At 41.1% G+C, this 16,067-nt stretch overlaps 1 protein-coding gene across 10 annotated transcripts in view; it reads right to left on the reverse strand.

Moving 5' to 3' along the window:
- Window positions 1-2,594: 2,594 nt before the first annotated feature.
- Window positions 2,595-16,067, reverse strand: part of SEMA5A (semaphorin 5A) — a 417,613-nt gene continuing 404,140 nt past the window's right edge. For 9 of the 10 annotated variants that reach the window (XM_054193343.1, XM_054193348.1, XM_054193339.1 and 6 more), the window contains 3 exons: window positions 13,389-13,436; window positions 10,952-11,163; window positions 2,596-9,549 (listed from right to left, as the gene is read on the reverse strand). In XM_054193343.1, the coding sequence (XP_054049318.1) occupies window positions 9,430-9,549; window positions 10,952-11,163; window positions 13,389-13,436 (380 nt within the window). In that variant the 3' untranslated portion in view covers window positions 2,596-9,429. Of the gene's footprint in view, window positions 9,550-10,951; window positions 11,164-13,388; window positions 13,437-16,067 lie in introns of all 10 variants that reach the window. The other variant, XM_054193340.1, reaches the window with a different exon arrangement.

Here is a 16,067-nt window from a genome sequence, read left to right on the forward strand (position 1 = left end):
CGCACACGAGAGAGTTACGCTAAAAAAACCCAGCCTTGAATCCCACCTGCTATCGGTTGCAGAAAATGTGCAGGTGAAATAATCAAATCCTGACCCGCTCAGCAGCAGGAATCTTTCTGCTTTTCCAGGAAAGCTTTGAGGAAGGTTCTTTGTGTTGGCTATAACAACAACCTATGTTTAAATGTTATTATCTGTAAATTTTCCAGGTTGATAACTGGCTGATGTCATCACACAGCTCTTGCAACACAAGTGAAGCTCCTCTGAATATTAGGACAGTTTTTGCTTGTTCACTCATTCACCTGGGGTTTGTGAGCATTTGAAAACTGTCTTTAATTTTTTAATAGACGCTTAACTCTAGATCAAGTGGATGTGCTGGAGAGGTATGCTGGGTGAACTTTCATCTCTTGAGATTTCTTTGGCTTTCTTGTGGGTTTAGGTTTTTTATTGTTTTCTATTTTGGTTTTTTTTTAGTTGTTTTTAATCAAGGTCTCCTACAAATTTTAATCACAAGGGCTGTGTAAGATTTTGGGATCTAAACCACAGATTTCCATGGCATAAACAGTATTGTTAACATGGAGGCTTGCACTCACTTTTGTCTACCTACCATTTTTTTTCTATAAAAAATCTTTCTATTTTAATCTTAAAAGCTACCAACACCCTAATAAAGGTGTCTGTCCCTAAGTACCCATCTGAGCCTTCTGAAATCAAATGTTTGCTGAAGACCTAAGACGTCTTGTCAGATGCAACCCAGTCACAGCTGACCAGGGAGTACACAGGTATCATAATTAAAATTCAACTGAAGTAGGTTAGATTTAGATTAGATATTAGGAAGAAATTCTTTCCTGTGAGGGTGGTGAGGCACTGGAACAGGTTGCCCAGGGAAGCTGTGGATGCCCCATCCCTGGAGGTGTTCAAGGCCAGGCTGGATGGGGCTTTGAGCAGCCTGGTCTAGTGGGAGGTGTCCCTGCCCGTGGCTGGGGGGTTGGAACATGGTGATCTTTAAGGTCCCTCCTAACCTGAACCATTCTATGATTCCATGATTCTATGATTCTGTCTGGAAACAGAGAACATGGAGGCAACCACGCAAGTGTCTGGAAACTTGTGCTAGAATAAGGGTTGCAAGATACAATCAACTTACTGCTCTCGCACGGGGTAACACGTGGAGGGCCTTTGCAGTTAGGGTGGGGGGAGGGATTGCTACGCAGGAAACAATCCCATTACAACTTGGAGAGTCCTAATGACTGTGAGAAAAAATAAAAGCAATAAATGAAGAGCCATTTGATTCCACAGCAAGGAAGGGTTATCCTTTAAAAGGATTATAGCAACATAAGCAACAATTGAAGCACAAATATAGATGGTCTCAGCTACTGACAGGAGAGAGGCTTAAAGACGCTTTTGGTCTTACCTGGCATGATGGCTCTTATTATGATACATTAATTACTGTAATCTATGTGAGGAATTTATATTCCAAAACCACTCCCAGTGAACCAAGCTCACTTTCCTCCATTTTCATTTTCTACGTATTTGCCACCGACGAGAAGAAGAGGAGAATGTCTTCTTCAGCCTTTGCCTTTCTGCAGCAAAGTGTATGCTAACAGAAACGTCTTTATTACCAGAAAGTGTCTTCTGCTCTAACCTGTACCTCAGAAGAAATCCTGGTTCAGGTTTCATGCAAAATCATAGGCAAAGGTGGGCTCATTATGGTTGTGGATAAATAATCGATAAAGTTTCAAAAAATACCACCCATACAAGGAATAGTCTTGGGAAGTTACGAATATTACAGGAAATCAAGGGAATGAATGACTGTAATCCATACTCGGGGCCAGATAATGAGATTTGAAAATATTTCTGCCCATCTCTGTGGTGTGGGTTGATGGCAAGTTTTATGTCTGTTTTAATATCAAACACACTTAACATTTCGTGGGATCAGGAAATCCCATAAACACAGGTTTAACTGTAAGCATTGACTTAAAGAGCACTCTTAGAGACGAATATACTTGTACACTAAGGCCCCTGAGTAACACCAGGCAGGAAGCTTCAAAGGGAATATAAAAAGGCAACGAAGTTGATTTTTCTTTTCTTCTGTACAGAGTCCAAATTTATCACTGCAGAACCTGGTACTCCCTTGTGGGTTAGCACTATTTCCCCTAGTGCAAAAAACAAGCAAACAAAAAGCACGGCTTAGAAGATCACAGATGTGTGGCTGAGAACCCAGTGTGCCTGTTAAGGGTAAGTTCTGATGTGGAGCAACGTGTCAAATGAGCGCAAAAGGATGAAGTTCAGGTCATGCTGACATTAAAGAGCAGAAAAAGGCAGTGAAATGCTTATAGATGAAGTCTTCTAAGTCAAGAAGAAATTGTGAATACTAATCAAGGCAGTTAAATAGTATCAATATGAGTAACGGATACTAGAAATGCACCCCCCACACACACAAAATCCAATTTGATAAAAGCTAATTCATCAAACGAAATCACTTAAAATATCCAAAATATCACTGGGGAGGGAAATATAGGGTGTAGACATACAGAAACCACTCTGACCACCCACCAGTTGAGCCGCTTCTCTTGTTGCAGATGATCAGTAAAACATTATGTTAAATTACCTCCCCGGAGTACCAAATAAGTCAACAGCCAGCCAGCCATTAGGATACAAATTCCGTGAGCTGTGTGAACAGGTGTAAATGCAAAGTGAGCTTCGCACCAGTGGAACAGCTCTGCAGTTGTAACTGGCTTAGATCCTGCACCCTTGCTTCTGTGCTTGAGCCGCTGCATCAATGCTGCTTCTTAAATGTGAGTATCTTCAGCAGCTTCCCTGAGAAGTTTTGCTAAAGGAAGCTGGTTTTGAAAGAGTTAATGGCAGGGGGAAATTATTCCCTATAAAGTTCTGTGCAGGGATCATTTACTCCCATTAGCGCAATAAGCAATGGCATTCTTCTGATACCAAATTGAAAGTGTTTACTTTTGCTAAAAATCTCTGAGCTCTATTTCAATTATTTTATCTTGGATACATCACTATTAAAAACATTTTTTCCAATGTACAGGACAGTTCATGGGGCCATGACAATAGAAAGCACTTTTCAGCACACAGATATAAAAGCAATTTCTTCTGCAGCTGTACTGGCTTCAAAGCTTTATTTAAAAGTTGGGACCTTATATGTCTCATTTATTTGAAATTTGATATTTATTTCACTTTCAGTCAATGCCTACTGTGCAGCTAACAAAAGTGAGAATAAATTCAAAACCATGGGCTTAGTGATTCGCAAATATGGTTGCCGAATCCTGGAACATATACTGTATTACTGTTAATTACCTGCCATTATATTTCTAAATCCAAAGCTATTGTTGGATGAGGTTTGTGGATTAAAAAAAAAAAAAGCACAAATAACAGCTTCTTTCTGCATTATCAGCCTCTAGGACTGGATTGTGACAATGCTGAGAGTTACACTGATTGAATTTTTTTCTGAAATGATGTTTCAGAAAATGCTCACACTTTCATTTCAGCTGAGGAATGGCTATATTACATGCAGTTTAAGAACAATTAAAATAAGCCAGACTCAGTATCAGTATAACAGTTTTCGCACAGCCCTTGATGTCAGTTTTACAATACAAATTTTTAGCAGACTCCTGTACTGGTATAAGATCACTCCTTCAAACTGACAAATCCTCAGCTACCAAGAGCTGTAATCAGTTTCCCACAAGCAGAAAAGGCAAGGGGAGAAGCGTGCGAAAAAGTGTCCAACCTGGATGCAAAGAGCCAACTGGAAACAAAAGGTTTGTCTGTTCCTGGTACACCTCTCGCTGTGCTTTCATTTGCACCACGGAGCAGCCTCCGAGCCTGCCATCTGGTGTGGTTCTTGTTGTGCTGTTTGGGGTTTTTTTAATGAATGAGGGAAACTGGAGGGGTACACTCTGACGGGTAGCGGGTGTTCAGCCTGTGGGACTAGCCTGGAGCTAGTCCAAAATCCAGGAGTTGAGCACCAGCTGTTTTGCTCTACAGATCTGCTCCTGTTGCCCTGTGCTTCCTGCCAGCACACGGCTGCTGCCAAAATGCCACCTGTACTGTGGCGCTTGCTGCTTGCGAAAGCATTTTCCTCCCCTGATTCTGAGTAACGGTCACAACTTTGCACAAGCACTACTGCGACCCGCCTGCTTTTTGCTTGAGCAACTAGTTGGCTTGACTATTTGTGAGGTTACACCCCAACAGCCTTTTGCCCTTGGCAGCTCCCCAAAAGCCTCCAAGTTCCTGTGAAAGTTTACCGATGAGTTTGCCAAGCCTTCAGTCACATTCTTTTCTGCATTTCTGTTTCCACTTCTGCCTACCCTTGCTGCTGCTGGGCTTGAAATCTTTGCCAAACCTCCCAGGTTAGCACGTTTCCCTCTTTGTACCATCCTAGTTAGAAAATGTTGTCGCATGGCAACACAACGCAAAGCATTCACACAGTTACACGGAACAGTCCAGCTACAGGCCGTTTCAGCCATGCAGATTCATTTCTGTGGAGAAGCAAAGAGAGAAAGAAAGGGAAAACATTCACAGATCCCAGAACCCTTCTTTATTTGGAAGAATGGCTTTTAAATGAAGTCAAGCAGTATCTTCTTTTATCATTCATTTATTTAGCAAAGAAAGGAATGAATTCAAATACCCCACACAATGAACACATATCTATTCCCTGATATCAAGATGCAGATTTGCTTGTGAACAATTTTAAATGAATCTGTTTTCTTACTATTGAAGTCATCTTGTACTGTGCATGGATTTGTGCAGAAGCAATATATTTTGGGCTCAATCCTGTAAACGCATTAAAATAAGTGACTTGTTACATCCAGACCAACCACTCGCTGCGGTTACTTTTGCGATGAGTAAAATCATACTCAGGAGCCTAGCTTTCGCCCATCTAAATTTAGGCATCCAAATGGCAGTGAAAATTAGAAGCGTAACTCTTCAGGCTCACTATAGTGTTGGTGGAGAGAGACAAGCCCTCGCCACATGTAACTCTGCCCATCTAAGGATGTTGTCCCAGTGCTGGTGGCAGCTACAGTCAGAAATTGGTCAGATGCCTCAAGCAGAGCCAAGCAAGCTTGGACTAAACTGTTTACAGAATTGATCTCATACAGCAAAGCCATTATGCGTACAATTAACTTTAGGAATGTGCTTATGTTGCGCTGATTTTAATAAAACTGGTCCCACATTTAAAGAAGTGAATATATTTATTCTACGATTATGAGGAAAAAATATTGAAGCATTTATTCCCATTAACATTTTTGCTGCATCTGGGACCTCTTACTTTCTTTTCTGGTTTGAACAGCCATATGTTCTGATGCTCTGAGAACTTTCTTCACTTAACATAAGTGCTTTGGTAGCTCTTGATTTGTACATTGAGGTGGTATTTTCCCAGAGGTTAACTGTGGAGTTCTGGTAGAGCTAACTAAATTCACAGTGTCCTACGCCCATCTGAGATGTTAATCAGTACTGCTTCATAGCCTAGAAATCAAAGCCATTTGAGCCCCATTCTTTCTCCCACTCTTTTATGAAAATCTTAATCCTAGTCGAAAATCCCTTGATTAGTTTTAGCCAAACCACACTGCTCCAACAGCAGGTGACTGCAAACGGCTGGAAAAGCTTCCCCGTAAAGTAACTTTAAATGAACATAAAGGTCATCAGACTCAAATCAAAGTACAAGACAAAATGGCAAGCATGTGAGTCCATTTTCCAAGCAACTGAGGAACGTACGCGATGTATCAGGCACAAAAATAAGCCCAAAATGTGTACTCAACCACACTTCTACTTTGAGTTATCCAATGAAAGTATATATACTGTACAGGATCCGACTGCCAATCCTGCTTCCTCCTCACTCCATGTAGCAGGGCTACACAGAAGCAGCTTTACTCAGAGAATTTCGATCTATCTGCTGAAATGTTTGCATTCGAAATAGAGAAACATTTTTAAATTTATGCAATTGGTGCAAAAGAGGTTTAGTAATATTAACTGTTAGCATCAGAGGTAATACAATTATTTATTCAGAAAAGATCGCTTTGTCCAAACGAAAGGATAAGGGGTATTTAAGCATGGCATTTAATGGGCAAGGGAGTTGATCTTTGCAAGAGCAGAACAACGGTCTAAGAACCAAATTTTACCCTTGGGCAAGTTTGAGAGCTCTGGCGGCTTAAATAAGATCCGCAGGCAAATGCCCACTTTGTTACATTTTTGGCAAAAGAAAAATAAGAGCTTACATGGGGGTATATGCTTTTCACCAAAATGTGTGTAGCCTATTTTGGAAAGGTTGCTAAATAAAGTAAATTGAAAATTAATAGAGACTCCACGTTGTTTTGCTCCATGTATTAGGAAAGGCTGTTTTAAAGCACCTGGCTAGCTGTGTAGAACTCAGAAGGTGAAAATACTGATACAGGCAGTGCATCTGGGGCCCTCTAAAATTACCTAAGACACAAATATCTAACGGCTTTAAAACCTGTTGTCTCAAAATCCAGCTTCATAAGGAGATCTGGCCATCATTTTTTTCTCATTGAAGCGCTGTGGAATTTCCATGTTTACCCTACTGCTTTAGATAGAGGTTTGAATATACCCCTGCCTGCGATTTAGAACAATGCCAGTTAGGAAGGGAAATGACAAAAAAAAGAAAGTTTAAAAGAAACACTTTTCTGACAAGTTGGCATGGTGTTTAAATGACATCACATGGGAGCTGCTCAAAGATCTGGAACACCTGAAATACTCCTTTGGGAGACGGAAGTGTGAACAGGCTGAGCATCTGCTAATTGCACTTCTACCTATGATCATGCAGACTTAACCTAGGGTATTATTACCGCATACATAACACATATCTAACACATGTATCTATCCATGAAAAGAATGGAAAACAGATCACTGTAAAGATAGGCGTGCCTCCAACTACTGAAGAGTAAAAAAAGCGCTAGTTTCAGATAATTTTAATTAAAAAAGGTTAAAATAAAAATACATAGTTCAATTATTTTTAAGATATTGGTCTCATAACTAATAGTCTAAATATAAAATCCATAAGCCAGACTAATGTGCTCTTAGTACAGGGGCAGACAGGAACGGTGTTGTGCATATGTGTATATGTGCATGTGCTGCTTTTTCTTGGCAGTGGCAGCAATATAGATTTTATTTTCTTTACCTTACTTAAATCTAACATTTTATCTTTTGGCATGAACAGAGTGATTAAGAGACTGAACTGGTTATGATTTGGAGAGCTTTTTCCCCCTCTATCCGATACACTGAATTTTCTTGCAGAGAAAATTTCCTTTTACTCAAGGGCAATCATCTAATTTCTTCCTGGAAAACCAAATCTAATGTACAGTAAAAAAAATCTGAAATTATAAAGACCCAGTATTACTACACTTCCTGGAGATGAACTGGTGCGAGGGTGGGGTACCTTCTTTTGACACAGTTAGTAACAGGGAGAACTATTCAGCTGGAAAAAACAGGCGGCTGATCTGAATTATTTCATAGATGGTAAATGTGTGTTCATTTTGCTGCACAGATTTTCAAAGCCCACTTGCTTTGCCTTTTTTCCTTTTAATGCAGAACAGAGATAGGAAGCATAGTGCTACGTTCAGATCTATCCCCATTCAAAAATGTTGTTAATTGCTGTGATTAGACAGGGTGTTTACCCTTGCTATGTAAGTGACTAGACCACCAAGGTGGTGATCCAATGCCATCTCATGGGATCGGAGTTGCGTAGTACTTTTTGCCTGTTTGTACATAGTTTTGAACCATTATAATCCGTATATGTTTTTTGTCTGTTTGCCCATCATAGCATAACCTAATGATCAAGGGCTCTAAACACAGAATGGGAACATTTCCACTCTGCTTCTCCTTCCATACTTGCCTGATATTCTGGTGTGATCATCTTTGCATTCTAGCATGCTCAAAAGAATGAAAGCCCAATTCTTTAATCCTTAATGTTCACTTTTGCTTTCTTTTCACAAGCTTCTGAGAATAGCAAATGCTACCTTACTATTAAGTACTCTGGAAAATCTGGCCCAAATCCCTGACTTTTTCTTTTTAGTTATACATATGGAATCTCACATACAAAAATAACAATGTCATGAATGTGGTTGAAGACAGACAGAACAAAGAAAAATGGTATAAAAATCCTTTGTGTTTCCTCACCTGCCACTACAAAAGGAATTAAAACTGATAACTTAAAACTCAAACAGTATTTTAAATATTTACATCAATGAAGTCCAACAAGATAATCACTAAAACACCATAAGAATGTTCCTCTAGGGGCTGACTAGTGCGGGTCGGACACGGCAGCAAGATGAGACAACGCTTTGCAAATACATCTGCATTTTCTGAGCCAGCTTTGTTTGTCAGACACGTGCACATAAAGTAAAAGCCGGAAAGAGAAAACCAGGTCTATGACTATGCCTACGTACCCCCGAGAGCCTGAGAAGGCACACAAAACGCGGTGCAGTCGCATCCTTCTGTGACCGGCCTGACGGCGAGAGCTACAGCAGAGAGACGAGCAGGTTCCCATGGGCATGCACCAGGGGGGGGGAGCCTGTGGGATGCCAGGACTCGTGCAAGCCCACGCACTGCAGAAAGGCTGGTTTACCATGACCTGCAGAAAAACCCTCCAGGGTGCCTCTCCTATCTGCCCTCCTCCCTCGGCCTCCCTCTGGGACATGCCCTTCCACACCCTTCCAAAAATTAAACCGAACTAGGGGAAGGCTTTATGCGACTGGGCTTGGCTCGCAACTGGACGCCACCGACCCTGTAGCTTTCTGGGTTAATGACAAGATTGTATCCCTTAGGTACGGCCTCAGTCTCCACATTGTGAACAGCTGAACTGCAGCCGGAGCGATTTAGAGCCTGGGAAGATCAGCCCTACAGAGCCCAGAGCTGCCGCAGAGCATCGCTAGACCATCACGTTTCTTTTCCTCATTATTCCCAGCAGCCTGTGAGCTCTTTTTGGTGGTGCGAGCTTCAGGAGACTGCACAGAGGGCTCCGTGGCTAACCGCAGAGCTCCCCTCTTCAAACCTCATGGAAATAAAAGACAATGCCTAAAAAGAAAATTAGATTTGTACTCCTGGCGCAGCTTTAAGGGGTAATATTATTTTTTTAAAGCTCGGGAATGAATTAGTCACTTGTTAGAGAACTCTGGAAGTTTATGAAACCGAGTGAAGCGACGCAATCCTCATAAGTGGTCCAGTGACACCGAGGGGCTACAGCTGCACCCGACACTGAAGGCCAACCTTCCACTCTGCAAAGAAAACGTCATGTCACAAACAGGTGTTTTGGGCTTTTGGCAGCAATGGGACATTGATGGCTTTGATCGTGCTTGAAATGTCTCTGAACTTCATCTCTGAAGCCTCAATCACATGAGCAGTCAAGTAGCACAGGCCTTGGGGACTGGGGAGTTACAGGAGGCCAGAAGATACACAAGCCCATTAGTACTCATCATAATTATTGAAATCTGTGAAATAGGTATTAGAATAAGTCTTTGCAGTAAGATGCGGATTGAAGTACTTGTTTCTCTCCTCCAGAATCAGGTTGTTTTTGTTAAATGCCTGGGGGTAAAAAAAAAAAAAAAAAGAGATAAGAAAATGGGAAGGACAGAAGAAAGCTACCCACTAAGCGGTCGTTCACCAAGGCAATTTTTGTGGCAAATATCTGTGTACATAAGTCAGTCAAAAATGCATTGAGAAATACCTGCACATTTACAAAAACTTGCATTTGCATGTATCTGCTTACATAATAACGTTCCTACAAAAAGCAACGCTACTCAATAAAGTAAAGCCAGGCACTTTTCCCCCAGTATTATAAAACTAATTTTATGATTAAAAATACTTTTTAATCATACATATTCAGTTCTTCGTACCAGAATGATTCACTCGTTATCTTTTTACTGAATAAGAATTATTTTCTCTTTACTGCATTAATTCCTTAATTTTCAAATGCAATATGTAGGAGAAATATCTGAAGGTCTTAAGAGCGTAAATCCTGTTTTTTAAAAAGTTATATGGGTATTTAGAATTTCAACGGGTTTTTTTGGTTTCTGTAGCTATCCAGAGAGATGATTAATGGAATTTGGAAAAGCTTTAAATTAGGTACATATTCCACCGTTGATTACAAAATCTAGACTTTTCTTGCCATTTTTAAATGAAATTCTTTAAAATGTCTTTAATTAGAAAGAAAAACGTAGAAATTAAAAACTGGATTATCCAGGTAGGATTTAAGAAAATTCCTCATTTACAAAAAGCTTTGCAGCTGCATGAATAAACCGTGTAATCTGCAGATACTGAGCTAGATATTTTCAGAATGCTCATCCTTCCTTAATTCAGTGGGTCTGAAAAGCAGAGCTATTCTAAAAGGTCATAAAAAGAAAATAGCTGTTTGGGAGTAATGATCATATGATACAGATTCCACTCCAGACCCTCAGCTAATGTAAATCCGTACTGCTCATTTACAGAGTATTTTGAGTATGAACACTAGCTGAGAGTCTGACCCAGAATATATTCACCAGATACATCTCCTGTATAAACACAGTGCAGGAAGATGAACAGTGCCCTTGACACCATGTCATTGGAGCCAAAGGATTATCTTCAATATATGTCATGATGACTGTTAACGGCTCTATTTACTTCTTGAACAAGCCACGAGGGAACACAATTAGGAAAAAAATCACACAAACCCAAACTTGAGTGGTCTGTTTCTTCCCACGAAAGGCTGCTGCTGTATAAATTATACATGCACACAAAAACTAACTTCCTGTGTAATAGGGATTGACAAAGGAAAGGATCTGTAATTACAATGCTTCAAGTGAAATCTATTTTTGTCCTTAACAATCAGCATAATTTGAGTCCAAACATCACCGCAGAAAATGAGCAAGTAGAATTCTTTTGAAACAGCGGAACTGTTGTGTAGGACCATATACGTTGTGCATTATGGAGCTCCCAACCCACTTCTCACCTTGATGGCTTCCACAGAATCATATTTGTCCAGTTTGTTGATATGGTTGGTAATGCTGGTATTTAGAGGAGCTGGTGACACCGGATGGATGACAGTTGCATCATGGGACTGTTGTTGATATCGTTGGCAATAAGTGTAAACAAGCAGGGTAAGAAGGCAACCAAGTATCGAGCTACTCAATCCCACTGCGATCATATGAAACATGTTGAACTCTGTAGAGTGGAGAGAAAACGACGATCAAATTTTTAAGGAAGTGGCAATAAAAGCTTAAGCTCGGGAAAAATGTAGACAAGTGCTTGATTCAAGTAAAGATAAGGGAAATTTCATGTGTTTCCCAGGAACATCTCAATTGCAATGGTTTATCCCTACGGTAGCAAATGCATTGTATTTCCCTGAAGGGATCATTATAAGAATCTTGGATACCCATACATCTCTCTAAGTATTAAGACTGAGTTTTTTGAAAGACGCTTAAACAAGTTCAGAATCCAAATAACAGATGAATGAACTGCATTTTGCATGTTTGAATAGTTCAGCAAAATTTTTCTTCAGACTGTATAACAATGCCTTGTTATATATGAATTACGCACATAATGTACGTACATCACTTTTTTTCAGCAAAATACAATATCATCTCCTCTGCTGTTCTTCTAGTTCTTTCTTTTACACAGTGATTTGTGGCAGAACTAACAAAACCCTGCTATCTTTGAATCACAGTCCTGCTTTCCCTAAAATGTTTTCTGTATCCCCTTTATTTGGTGCACGTCCCAGAAGCAGTGGCATACATTTTTTCCATCCCCTGCTTTGATTCTTGCTGGGTCTCACTGTTTCTGTATCTTTGATATATGGCAAATTCGTTCCCTTCTCCAGCCTTCAGAGTTTCTTCCATGTGTAAGGGTGGGGTGAGGAAGAAATGGTAGTGTTTTAAAGGAAAATGGGAAGCGGAGAGAGAGAGAGACTCCTTAAAGCTCAGTGTGCTTTTAACCACAACAGCCAGAGAGTCTCCAAAGTCAACAGCTCAGACCCCAGCACTCTCCTGTCTGCTCTGCCCTTCAAAGATACTATGGGATCAGACGACGGGGAAACTTCACCACCTACGCAAGGATTAAAACAGCTCATTGCCGCGTGAAACTGTAGAAGGGAATCTAAAGCACAATCATCCCCTGATGTTACTGAACAGAGATAACAGGTCAGATGTGGCACCAGTAGGATTAGCTCAAAATTAGCTCGAAAACTGGTTTTCATTGTTATTTCAACCTGGAACTGGGCTTTTTGATTAGGAAAGAAGTATCAGTGAGAAGCTCATGTTGGAGCTTTCATTTTAACATTACTGAATATTTGTTTGGTCTTGCCTAAATGCACAAATGAAACATTTTAAACTGAAAGACTGGCACTAGTCTGAAAAACATCTGTTAGACCTTTTTCACTGTAATACAGTAAAATGGGACAGCACATGGTTCCCATTTTCTGCAAATGCCGAAGGTAGGACCTTTACATGCCTACTGGGTATTCAGAAACACAAACTAATATTTAGTTGACTAGACTGACTGCCCCAGTATATAAATTATCACTGAAATATCCTTCTACACTTTTACGAGGGTTTCCCACTGTTGCAGAACTTGGCAAAATGTTTTCCGAGTAACACTGCTAATTAGAAAAAAATCATATCACATTATCCTGGCTCCCATAACAAGTTACCATGCACAACAGTACCCTTGCATAACCTCTGTGTTTTCATTGTCCTTTATTAGGTTAAAAATGCAGCTTATCTGTGCATGGAAGAATAGCAGAACCGGTCAGAGCTATTACCATGACGACACAGACTAAGCGTGATAGCTCAGCACAAAAAAACGGTCATTTTTCCTTTTTCTTCTTCTTCTTCTTCTTCTTTTTTTTTTTTTTTTTTTTACAGTTTTCTCTCTCAGGATTTGTTTTGCTATCATCAGGACTCTCTGGAATGGAACTTTTTTTTTTTACTTTTTAGTTTTGTCTTTGGCAGCAAAGCTGAAAATGAGTCCCAGATACAGTCGGAGCTATTAAATGGGTTAGCAGGCTGGCTTTCTGTTGTTTGTGTGGAGTCCCAAAGAGGTTTGTGAAATTATTATCCTGAAAAAGGTGGAGCAACTTTGCAAATTTTGACCTACTGACAACTAGCTTATAATAGGAATTTCTTTTTGAGACAAGGCTGACTGCTGTACTGAAAAAGAAGAAAATACAAACATCCAGTAATGCATGTTCTTGTCTCAAAGGTCAGCAACAGCAGATGGGTATTTGATGAGAAATCCTGTAGTAACTACATCTCCTTTTCTGCACAAGTGTAAATAATAGAATGCAGCGTTTAGAAGGTAGAATAAGAGAGAGTGCAAAAGGTGAAACAAAAGGAAAAAATGCGGAATCAATATTTCAGCATTTAATACACATCTAGAGTTGAAAAGCTTACCTCCACATCGTTTTTCTTCTATGCTGCTGGATCGTGCCACTGATATTTCTAGAAAAATAAATAAACTGCTTATGCCAAGGAGAAAAAATATTACAGAGAACTACTAGTTTGATTAACACAGTAAGGATTTAAGAATTTATTCTACTACATTTACTCCAAATCCAAAGTAAAAAAGATTTTGACTATGTGGTACAATTAACAAAAAGGTCTGATGACATCTTCAGGTTCCTTAGTTTCCCAAGCAAAAGCAGCAACATATTTTTAATTCTTGCCTCAAACCATCTCTGGAATTAAAAAGATGAAGTGTGCATGAAAACATTCTTCGTGGAGTTTAAGCATGTTGAGAAAGCGGTGATTTTCTGAATAGTAAAATTAATGAGAGTTTAATTATCTTGTGTTCAAATGGGCTCATTACTTCTAGAAGTCACATCTAGCACTAATGTGAAAAGTGGGAATTTACAAGTCTTCAAAAAAGATGACTGCCAATTTCATGAGTCTCAACTGTAAACTAATAAAATGTCATTCCAGCCTGTATCCTTACCATTTTGACTTCGGAAGCATTCTGAATAAATATTGAGAACAAGTCTATTGGCAATCACCTTTTCCCACTCTTTACTTCAGGCCCATGGCTTCTGTGGAGGGAAGTGCTGTCTAACAAATCTCTTGAACCTCTCTGAAAGGGTGGATATTGGTGAGGTAACTGACAGAGCCTACCTGGATTTCAAAACAGCTTTTAAGTTCCTTGTCAAAGTTTTTTCAAGCAACAAAGTAGATATGGGAGATGAGGAAAAAGACAGAAAACAGGGTAATACTATGTGCCTAGTTCTTACAGTGGAGAGACCTAGGCTTTTCAGCAGAGCTAGAAAAGCAGGAGGCAAATGTGGTTCTGAAGTTCGTTGATGATACAAAGTTAAGGTAGCATGGACAAGGGCATGCTGTGAAAAAAGGCCCTACAAAACTAGGCAATAAAATACCAACTGAAAGAGAATGCAGATCAGTGGAAAGCGGGGCTCATTGAGAGGGCTTTAAACTAGATTTGAAGGGGGGTGGGGATGGTACTGGGCTTGCTGGTGAGGTGCCAGGGTGTAGTTGCTCAGCGCTCGTGGGCCAGTGTGCCAGTATTTCTGAAAGCCAGAAGGCACACCACATCTCAAGGGTCAAAACTACACACACAACTCCCTCTCTGAAATGCTTATACACCAATGCACGCAGCATGGGGGGGAAGCAGGAAGAGCTGGAGGTCTGTGTGCGGTTGCGGGGCCATGATCTCATTGCAATTACTGAGACGTGGTGGGACAACTCGCATGACTGGAATGCTGTCATGGATGGCTATGTCCTTTTCAGGAAAGACAGACCAGCAAGGCGTGGTGGTGGAATTGCACTCTATGTGAGAGAGCATTTGGAATGCATTGAGCTCTCTCTAAGGGCGGATGAAGACTGGGTCGAGAGCTTATGGGTGAGGATTAAGGGACAGGCAAATATGAGGGACACTGTTGTGGGTGTTTATTACAGGCCACCTGATCAGGATGGGGAAACTGATGAGGCTTTCTTCAGACAACTGAAGGTAGCCTCGCAATCGCAGGCCCTGGTTCTCATGGGGGACTTCAATCACCCCGATATCTGCTGGGAAGACCACACAGCCAGGCATGCACAGTCCAGGAGGCTCCTCCAGTGCATTGATGACAACTTTTTGACACAGGTGGTACAGGAGCCAACAAGGAGAGGAGCACTTCTAGACCTGGTACTGACAAACACAGAGGGATTGGTGGAGGACATTAAGGTTGGGGGCACCCTAGGTTGTAGTGATCATGAAATGATTGAGTTCAGGATCATGGGTACTATCCACAAAACATCAACAAGAAATAAAATTACAACCTTGGATTTCAGGAGGGCTAACTTTGACCTCTTCAAGAAACTGCTTGGAGAGATCCCGTGGGCTAGGGCTCTGGAAGGCAAAGGGGCTCAAGAAAGCTGGTTGATATTCAAAGACCACTTCCTCCAAGCTCAGGATCGGTGCATCCCTAAGAGAAAGAAATCGGCCAAGGGACGCAGTAGACCTGCATGGTTGAGCAGGGAGCTTCAGAAAAAGCTCAAGTGGAAGAAGGAAGTTTATAATAAGTGGAAGAAGGGACTGACCCCTTGGGAGGATTACAAGAATGCCACCAGAGCGTGCAGGGATGAAACAAGGAAAGCCAAGGCCGCCTTGGAATTAGACCTGACTAGGGACATCAAGCACAACAAAAAGAGCTTCTACAAGTATATTGGAAGCAAAAGGAAGACCAGAGAAGTTGTAGGCCCACTGCTGAATGAGGCAGGAGTCATGGTGACGGAGGATGTGGAGAAGGCGGAGTTACTGAATGCCTTCTTTGCTTCGGTCCTTTCTGCTCGGCCCGGCCCTCAGGAGTCCCAGGCATTGAATAAAGTAACAGGGAAAGAAGAAGACTTCCCTTGGGTTGAGGAGGAGCGAGTGAGGGACCAATTAGATCATCTAGATATTCACAAGTCCATGGGCCCTGATGGGATGCACCCGAGAGTGCTGAGGGAGCTGGCAGAAGTCATTGCTGGGCCGCTCTCCATCATCTTTGAAAAGTCCTGGAGAACAGGCGAGGTGCCTGGGGACTGGAGGAAAGCCAATGTCACTCCAGTCTTCAAGAAAGGCAAAAAGGAAGAGCCGGGGAA

This window comes from Rissa tridactyla, chromosome 2 (assembly GCF_028500815.1).
Source record: "Rissa tridactyla isolate bRisTri1 chromosome 2, bRisTri1.patW.cur.20221130, whole genome shotgun sequence".
NCBI lineage: Eukaryota > Metazoa > Chordata > Aves > Charadriiformes > Laridae > Rissa > Rissa tridactyla.